Source organism: Myripristis murdjan, chromosome 15, assembly GCF_902150065.1.
Source record: "Myripristis murdjan chromosome 15, fMyrMur1.1, whole genome shotgun sequence".
In the NCBI taxonomy this organism is placed as follows: domain Eukaryota; kingdom Metazoa; phylum Chordata; class Actinopteri; order Holocentriformes; family Holocentridae; genus Myripristis; species Myripristis murdjan.
In genome coordinates, this window is record NC_043994.1 from 31,696,177 (window position 1) to 31,706,176 (window position 10,000).

At 44.1% G+C, this 10,000-nt stretch overlaps 1 protein-coding gene across 2 annotated transcripts in view; it reads left to right on the forward strand.

The window, feature by feature from the left end:
- LOC115373016 (echinoderm microtubule-associated protein-like 6) overlaps window positions 1-10,000 on the forward strand; it is a 94,709-nt gene that overhangs the window by 55,924 nt on the left and 28,785 nt on the right. For both annotated transcript variants that reach the window (XM_030071218.1, XM_030071219.1), the window contains exons 15-24: window positions 260-378; window positions 2,177-2,363; window positions 2,551-2,656; window positions 2,877-2,970; window positions 3,939-4,039; window positions 4,315-4,517; window positions 6,315-6,426; window positions 7,376-7,503; window positions 8,089-8,230; window positions 9,182-9,334. In XM_030071218.1, the coding sequence (XP_029927078.1) occupies window positions 260-378; window positions 2,177-2,363; window positions 2,551-2,656; window positions 2,877-2,970; window positions 3,939-4,039; window positions 4,315-4,517; window positions 6,315-6,426; window positions 7,376-7,503; window positions 8,089-8,230; window positions 9,182-9,334 (1,345 nt within the window). The remainder of the gene's footprint in view (window positions 1-259; window positions 379-2,176; window positions 2,364-2,550; window positions 2,657-2,876; window positions 2,971-3,938; window positions 4,040-4,314; window positions 4,518-6,314; window positions 6,427-7,375; window positions 7,504-8,088; window positions 8,231-9,181; window positions 9,335-10,000) is intronic.

Genomic DNA, 10,000 nt, shown 5'->3' on the forward strand with positions numbered 1-10,000 from the left:
AGGTTTGGCTTCGGTGAAGAGCCAGTAAAGCTTCACTTACTGTTGGTTTTCACCTGACAGCTTTACTTACACAGCCGGTGTCACAGCCGAAACCCTTTGCCCCGCCCTCGCCGCTGCAGAGGAGGCAGAAATCCAACGCACCCAAACGCAGCACAGCTCCAAACTGTGACCCTGTCAGAGCTCACAGAGCGGGCTGCTGATGTCCTGTTTTTCATGTGTGTGTGTGTGTGTGTGTGTGTGTGTGTGTGTGTGTGTGCAGGTGTATAAAGAGGACCTGCCCCAGTTGCGGCAGCAGAGCAGAGAGAAGAAGCAGCAGGTCGGATCCCTGAAGAGACAGAGAGGACCAGACCAGGGCCTCCGCCTGCAGTTTGTCCACGGGTACGGCCCTGTGTGTGTGTGTGTGTGTGTGTGTGTGTGTGTGTGTGTGTGTGTGTGTGTGACTGTGTGTGTGTGTGTGTGTGTGTGTGAGAGAGAGAGAGAGAGAGACTCCATCTTACCCTCATTCCTTCCTTAATCCCTTCTATCACCTCTTTCGTCTCTCATCCAGTTAATGAGTCCACTAATCAACCTTTAACTCTCTCCCACTTCAAAAACCTGTCTGTGTGTGTGTGTGTGTGTGTGCGTATGTGTGTGTGTGTGTGTGTGTGTGTGTGTGTGTGTGTATCTGAGTGGGCCTGCTGGTCCAGCTGTCAATAAAAGAGTTAATGAACTGATCATTAGAGCACTTTCCCCTCATCTAGGCAGATGAAAAGATGTAGTTGTTTACTATATCTTTTCACACACACACACACACACACACACATACACACACACACACACACACACACACACACACACACACACACACAGTTATTTTCAGATTCTCATGCTTTGATGTAATTCTTCTCTCAGTTCAGTGACTGACAGCTCAGCTGCTCCACAGACTGACGGCCAACCTGCACTAATTAATCCAGAGGGACGTGTGTGAGTGTGTGTGTGTGTGTGAGTGTGTGTGTGTGTGTGTGTGTGTGTGTGTGTGTGTGTGTGTGTGTGTGTGTGTGTTTTGTCCGTCATAACAGCAAATCTACTTAAATGCAGAATGAGAAGGATTTTCCTAAAAAAAAAAACATATAGACTCACGCAAAACTAATCCTCTCCATCATCAGAAGTGTGTGTTGGTGTGTGTGTTTTTTGGTGTGTGTGTGTGTGTGTGTGTGTGTGTGTGTGTGTGTGCTGGTATCAGCAGAGTCCCTGTCCTCTGCCTGGATTTTCTTGTTTTGCTGAGCTCGGGACTCTTGTGGGCGTCGGCCTTTAGGCAGCGGGTGTGTCGCTCTCGGCCAATCACAGCGCAGCACGAAGCCAAATCCGTAAAACCACGTCCAATAGGAAGCTACGAAAATCACAGATGCAGAAAAAAAGAAATCCAGCGAGGAGAACAAATCCTCCTCACTCTGCCTGTAAAACATCCTCAGGGTTTCAAACATTAAAATGCAAATAAATGAAAAAAGCAACTCAGTGCACCAACAGGTGAGATAAACAGCCTCACCTGAGGAAAACTGATGCCAGGTGAGATGTGGAATCTAAGATTAGATAAGATATTCCTTTATTAGTCCCACGGTGGGGAAATTTCACATGGAAATTTCATATGGAGGGAGGTCGTCATGTTGAAGTGAAGCGGAGAGGCTTTGACGTTTAATGAAACTAAAATTAAATCAATTAATTTTATTTTGTCCCGTGTTCTTCTGCCGTCACACAGAGATTTAGTTTGATACGATCAAGATGAAGACTCACAAATAATGAGAATGTTGTAGGTTTTGCTTAAACAAACATGTAAACCTAAAAAATATATTTCATCTTTTAGTTTGGTTTAACTCGAGCAAATGGAAAAGGCTCTCGGCTTCATTAACTCCACAGCTGAGCATCAGCCTGGAAAAAAAAAAAAAAAAAAGTGTTGTGTCATGTGATCCCATGTGGGATGGAACGCCAGGTGGTGTGACACATAAATAAAAAAATATAAATATTTATGCATCTTCATCATCCCAAATAAACAATAGAAAGCAGTGAAAAAAATGAAATAAAATAAAGTCTGAGGTGAAATTATTTCAGAACAAAGCTTCTGAAAGGAAGCAGCATCACACACACCAGCTGTGTGTGCTCACCTGTGTGTGTGTGTGTGTGTGTGTGTGTGCGTGTGCAGTTACCGTGGCTACGACTGCAGGAACAACCTGTTCTACAGTCCGGGGGGGGAGGTCCTGTTCCACGTGTCGGCGGTCGGCGTCGTTTACAACCGGCAGCTGCACAGCCAGCGCTTCTACCTCGGCCACGACGACGACATCCTCTGCCTCAGCACACACCCGCACAAAGACTACGCTGCTACGGGACAGGTACGCACACACACACACACACACACACACACACACACACACACAGATTTCACACACTATCTCTCTGTTATAAACACCACAGCTTTCACAGACGTGTTGAATGTTTGGTAGGAGTTACGTTTTGATTCAACATCTGTACATCTGTGTGTGTGTGTGTGTGTGTGTGTGTGTGTGTGTGTGTGTGTAGGTGGGGAGGGACCCTGCCATCCATGTGTGGGACGTCCAGACTCTGAAGTGTCTGTCGCTGCTAAAAGGATTCCACCAGAGAGGAGTGTGTGCACTGGACTTCTCAGGTAAACTGGGCTTTCCCAGCAGCACCTGAATGCAACATAATGAGAAAAGCATTAAATCCTCCAGGGTCAGAAATCATGTTAGAAACCTTGTGAGCAGACGGACAGGTGAGGTGGCCTCCGTGTCCTCTGGGTGGGTCAGGTGTGTGCTGGCGGCCAGGTGAAGGTGTTCTGTCAGTCTGGCTGTCAGGTGGCCTGATGGTGCGTTCGCTGTCTGTTTCAGCGGACGGGAAAAGTCTGGTGTCGGTGGGAATCGATGACAGTCACTCCATCATCGTCTGGGACTGGAAGAGAGGAGAGAAGCTCGCTACCGCCAGGTCAGAGTACTGCAGTACTACTGCTGCTGATACTGCTGCTGATACTGCTAATACTGCTACTACTAATGCTAATACTACTACTGTACTACTACTGCCACTGTCAGTACTACTAATGCTAATACTACTGTGCACTGATTTTTATTTATTTATTTTATGTTGCTGTGTTTTAAAAGTGTGATGTAAATAAAGCTTTAATTACTTACTTACTACTACAAATACTACTACCACTACTACTACTACTACCACCACCACTACTACTACTCCTACAACTAGTACTACTGTAGTAGTACTACTAGAGCTTCTACTACCACTACTGCTGCTAATAATACTACTGCTAATACTACTACCACTACAACTACTACCACTACTATGACTACTACTACTACTGGTACTACTACTGCTACTATTGCTACTACTGAACTAATACTACTCATGTTTCTATCATTACTGCTACAACTACTGCCACTACTACTGCTGCTAATAATATTACTTCAAATACTACAAGTACTGCTACAGCTATTACTACTACTGCTACTGCTAGTACTGCTGCTGCTAACAATACTACTGCTAATACTTCTGCTACTAACACTGTTACTACCACCGTGCTACTACCACTACTCGTGTACTACTATTACTACAGCTACTGCTAACTACTACTACAACTACTACTAATACTAAAAAAACTATTACCGCTACCATCAATACTACTATTACTATTACTGTTATTGCTAGTACTACTATTAATACTAGTACTACAACTACTGCTACTGCTTATATTACTGCTACTCCTGCTGAAACAAAAAGTCAGTAAGTCAGTTAGTGACACATCAGTTTCTAGGACTTTACCCCCTTTATCCATAAAAAACAATAATAATACAACCCAATAATGAATGAAGACTCTCTCTCTCTCTCTCTCCCTCTCTCTCTCTCTCTCTCTCTCTCTCTCTCCCTCTCTCTCTCTCTCTCAGAGGTCATAAGGAGAAGATCTTCGTGGTCAGGTGTAATCCCATGCTGAATGACAAACTGGTCACTGTGGGAATCAAACACATCAAGTTCTGGCAGCATGCAGGTAAAAACAAAACACCTGCATCTTTTCATTCATTTGGTCCAGAGTGACGTCGTCGCACGTCTTCCTCCGTCTGACCAGCAGCTGGAGAATCATTTTATAAAGATATGAACAGAGAAAATGATTTGCATTTTAGTGAAACTGATTGATTGGTTATCAAAATTAAGATCTTCATCATCAGCGAACGTGATTTTCGGTCACTTGAGTGTTAATTTGATGAAGATGAGCGGATGAACTGAAGACAGGGTTACTTCGGGACGTTGCTGTCGTGTCTCCAGGCGGCGGTCTGACGTTCAGGCGCGGCGTTTTCGGGAACCTGGGCCGGCCCGAGACGATGATGTCGGTGTGTTACGGCCGCAGCGAGGCGCTCGTGTTCTCGGGCGCCGCCACCGGAGACGTTTACATCTGGAAGGAGCCGCTGCTGCTGAAGACGGTGAAGGCTCACGACGGGCCGGTGTTCGCCATGTTCTCCCTGGACAAGGTGGGACCCCCGTGTGTGTGTGTGTGTGTGTGTGTGTGTGTCAAGATTTTACTTTTGCATTGTTATTTCTATTTCATCTTGTCTTTTTGTTTTCAACGTTAGTGTAGTTTTAATTCGTTTTTAAAGCAGGTTTGCTAGTTCGGCTTTTATTTTTTGAAAATGTTTTGTTTTAGTTTAGTTTTATTTGGGGTTTTTTTGTTTATTTGTTTTTTATTTGTTAGTTTTAGTCGTATTGTTTTGTTTTGTTTTGTAATCTGGGGTATTTTTCAGGGGCAAGCTTCAGTGCATTGCGATTATAAAAAGTATCTACAATTAACCAAACCTGTTAAAGAAAAGAGACCAAATCATTTCCAATCATTTAGCGAAGACTCCTAAATGACAAGGTGATGAATGAATGAATGAATGAATGAATGAATGAATGAATGAACAGGCTCATCAAGTTCAGTGTGATGTGATGCTGCATCAGATTTTAACTGAATTTTTTTTTTTATAAAAGAACTGATCGATGCTCCATTGGTTTTCAATGGAAAGACTGAACTGAACATATTTTAGATTTATTTTTTAGTATTTTGATTAGGCTCTGATCAAAGCATGAAGATATTAATGAGTATTAGAATCATTTTTACTGTTAGTTTTGCTGTTAGTCTGAGTTTCAGAGGTTTTCCATGAAAAAAAAAATAAATTCCCACAGGAAGAACTTTTTTTTTTCTGGGATGAAAATGATCAAATTGAGAGATAACCGATATCAGAGGAGACGATCGGCTTCCAGCTCCAGCCCCAAAATATCAGCGCCGACATCACAGACCAATCAAATCCTTCAGTCTCCTCTTTCTGTAGGTGTGTGTGAGTGTGTGCATGTGTGTGTGTGTGTGTGTGTGTGTGTGTGTTTAAGCTTATCTCGCTGTTGCACTCATTCTCTCTCACTGTGATAGAGGAGCTGCTAAAATGCCTGAAAGGTAAATGTAGATCTGCAGACGTACAGCTGATCTGTAGATACGTGTGTGTGTGTGTGTGTGTGAGAGAGAGAGAGAGAGAGAGAGAGGGAGAGAGAGAGGGAGAGAGAGGGAGATGGGCAGGATTTTCCATCTTTATCTGTTATCTACTTTAGCAACTTTCTCATTAAGCTTAAATTTTTACATTTTGCTGTTAGCGTCTTTTTAACGTTTTATTCCACTTAACTCTCTCTCTCTTTCTCTCCTTTTCTCAGTCGCTCTCTCTCTCTCCCTCTCTCTCTCTCTCTCTCTCTCTCTCTCTGTCTCTCTCTCTCTCTTCGTTCAGGGATCTCATTCCTCCTCTTTATGTAACAGGATTTGCAGACAGACAGGAGGATCCAGATTTACCAAAACTCCTTTAATTCCTGGAAATCTTTCTTCTTTTCTTCGGCTCTGACACGTTTTTCCACCCCTCTCTCAATCTGCGGTTTCTTTCTGTTTTTTTTTTTTTTTTTTTTTTTTTCCCCAGAGTGACTTGAGCCTCCTCTCTGTCTGCGTTAAATTGACCTCTGACCCTGACGTGCCCGTTAAAAATCAGATTTCCTTCCTGTGCTCGTCATGTTGAAGGTTCCTCTGGTGGCGTTTAACCCCTGAACGCCTCGTCTCCACCGGCGTCCCCTGAACACCTCGTCTCCATCGGCGTCCCCTGAACGCCTCGACTCTGCCGGCGTCCTCTCAACACCTCGTCTCTGCCAGCATCCCCTGAACGCCTCGCCATCAGAACTCGACTAACACACACCTCTGAGAAATGTGTGTTGTCTGTCTAACATGAGTGTGTGTGTGTGTGTGTGTGCGTTGCGTTCAGGGGTTTGTGACGGGTGGTAAAGACGGCGTGGTGGAGCTTTGGGACGACATGTTCGACCGTTGCCTGAAGACCTACGCCATCAAGAGAGCCGCTCTGTCTCCTGGGTCCAAAGGTGCACACACACACACACACACACACACACACACACACACACACACACAGATGCAGTTTTTTTTCTTCAGCACAGAGGAGACCTGCTGCTGCGTCTCTCCTCTCACAGTAAAAGCTTCAGTTCAGATCAAAACGTTTGTCGTTTTATACTGAAATTTGGTTTGCAGATCAGAAGAAAACACATTTCAGCTGAAACTGCAGCAGATTCACTTGATTTCTCTCAAAAACATGGAGATTAAAGGAAAAGAGTGAAAAAAGTCCTGATATTAGGCAACAAGAGAAAAGAAAACGGCCTGAAAATTTGATTAAAAAAAACAAGCATTTTTTTCAGTCCAACATATTTAAAATAACATTTTTGAAAGCACTGAGAGCTGCACCTGTCCTTGATTATAATAATCAATAATCAATAATCAACAAAACTTCAGGAGTTTTCAGAGAGTTTAATAACACCAGTTCAAATTGTAAGACAAGAGAGAAAGAAAAACTCCTCATTATTAAAATCATAGATGAATAAAACTCCAGAACAAAGTGAGCTCTCAGGAACTCAGGTGTTTTCCTCTCTGCAGCACTGCCACCTGCTGGCCGCCTGGCGACACTACAGCTGCAACATGACACATACCCACTTCAAGGAAACAGAAAATCAATGTTTGATTCCAGATTCCCCCGTCAGCTTTTGAGCTACACACAGTCTGACTCAGAAAAAAAATAAAAAATTTTAAAAATTAAGAAAATAAGATAAAAATAAATAAATAAATAAATAACATGATACATAAAATACAGAGGTATAATTTGTTTTATGCCATTATCCATGGACGTGTTTGTGCATATGAATGTTGCTGTGTGTGTGCGTATGTGTGTGTGTGTGTGCGTATGTGTGTGTGTGTGTGTGTGTGTGTGTGTGTGTGTGTGTGTGTGTGTGTGTGTGTGTGTGTGTGTGTGTGTGTGTGCAGGCCTGCTGCTGGAGGACAACCCGTCCATCAGAGCGATCACTCTCGGTCACGGCCGCATCCTGGTGGGAACCAAGAACGGAGAAGTTCTGGAGATCGACAAGACGGGACCGATGACGCTGCTGGTGCAGGTGTGTGTGTGTGTGTGTGTGTGTGTGTGTGTGTGTGTGAGAGAGAGAGAGAGAGAGAGAGACACAGAGAAAGAGACTTGTGTCTGCTTGTCGCTTCCTCTGTTAAAAGCAGACATTTATATGGGCTTTTTGCACCTATCAAACAAAACTCTGTGTGTGTGTGTGTGTGTGTGTGTGTGTGTGTTTTCGTGTGTGTGTGTGTGTGTGTGTGTGTGTTTGTGTGTGTGTACCTCAGAGACTCCCAAATGTCTTAGCTGTCTGGTTCGGCACCTGTTGCCATGGTGAGGAGAACAGGCTGCTGGAGATCGATGGGCATTTGGACACACACACACACACACACAGATGCACACACGCCTACACATACACACACACCCACACACACACCCACACACCCGCACACACACACATTGACCAGCAGTCTGGACATTTTCTGCCGTGCAGTGTGTTAGTTTTTCAATGCCTGTGTGTGTGTGTGTGTGTGTGTGTGTGTGTGTGTTTTAATATTGTTTATCAAAGTTTATTTTATTGTGAAATTGCAATCAGGCTGAACACTCACTGTGTGTGTGTGTGTGTGTGTGTGTGCAGGGTCACATGGAGGGTGAGGTGTGGGGGCTGGCTCCTCACCCCCTCCTCCCCCTGTGTGCCACCGTCAGCGACGACAAAACGCTGCGACTCTGGGAGATTTCGGCCAATCACCGCATGGTGGCGGTCCGCAAGCTGAAGAGAGGTGGGCGGGGCTTCTGATGACGGACAGGCCGGCTGACCACTAGCTAACTCACAAAGTGGACAGAGTTCCACAAACCGCTCCTCCAGTAGAAAAGGAGGAGAGAACACGCTGCACTCTACATGCGTTTAAAGGGACATTACGCTCAACTGAAGTGAGGACCCTGTAGACTCAACTGGCACATGTGGGATAAGCACGTCATGTGATGTTGAGTCTACATGGTTCTCACTCATTCCACTTTTTTTTTTTTTTTTTTGCCAGTTGAGTCTACATGGTCCTCGCTGCAGTTTTTCCACGGTGCAGCTTTTATTGTGAAGTTTGGAGTAGAGGCAGGTTCCTCTCCTCCTCTGTGCTGATTGAGCTTTTATTGTGAAAGGTCCCACAGTCTGTTCTCTGTGATGGATCTGATTTAAAATGAAGTGACGGACAGAACTCAAGCAGAAAATGGACTGTTCATTTAAATATCTCAAAATCTAAATATCTATCAGACTGACTCTAATGCCTCACAGTCATCATCACTCATTTAATATCATTACATCATCCATATCATTACATCATCAGTACATTATTAATGTATTCATTAGTTTACAACAGAAACTTAAATACCTTAAATTATGACCTTTTAATGACATGTTGATCAATAAATGACCATCCTATTTTATTTATTTTAGAGTTATGGTGTAAATAACAGATTAAATACTTCAGTTCAGATTCAGAGGTGATTATTAGTGCAGATTATGAGATTATTAGTTAAATATTAGATTATAGCCTACATTATACGTAGCCTAGGAAACTGAATAATCATCAGTTAAGTGTTAAATGATAATGAATGACTGTCAGTGTCAGTGACTAATTAACCGTTGTTATTATAATGGTATCAATACATGTTTGTATCTCTGTGTTTCTATGTGTGTGTGTGTGTGTGTGTGTGTGTGTGTGTGTGTGTGTGTGCAGGCGGCCGCTGCGTGGCCTTCTCTCCGGACGGGAAGGCGCTGGCCGTGGGTCTGAGCGACGGCGGCGTGCTGGTGGTGAACGCCGACACGCTGGAGGATCTGCTGAGCTTCCAGCACCGCCGGGACGCCATCTCTGACGTCAGGTTCAGCCCCGGTACACACACACACACACACACACACACACACACACACACAGACACTGCACGGGGCTGTTTTCTGAATCCTGTTCCTGCCCGCTCAAAAAGATTTCCATTGATTTTGTGTCGTCTTCCATTTTGTTATTTTACCTTGGGCTTGGTCGGCCGTGTGGCGGGCTGAGAGGAGGAGCTCCCCCCCCACACCCCCACACCCCCGCACCCCGAAAACTGTGCAGTGCTGATAGAGAGCTGCATCACTGCCAGTCATCACATCTCAAAAATACATTCCAGTGCAAAACCACATTCAGCTCAGTCCAGACGTGAAGAGAGTTTTTCACGTGACGCAGTTTCATGCAAAGTCAATGCAAAGAAGCAAACAACGTGAATTTCTGCAACATGAAAACTCAAAATTCACCTCTTATGCACGAGTTGAAAATTTCCAAAATATTTAAAAATTCACCCCACGTTTGGTCTGAAGACGCCGTTATTCTCCTGCAGCGAGCGCACCTGTCCTGGGGTGAAATGACATTTTAATGTATTTTAGTGAAAAGTGAGAAGGTGTGCTGCTGGCTGAGCTCGTTTGGTTTGGTTTAGTTTCCCTGCGTCTTTAAACCTCTTATCCTCATCCGTTCAATGTGTAACGTCTAAATACATGATTCACTTTTTTTTTTCCTTCATGTTTC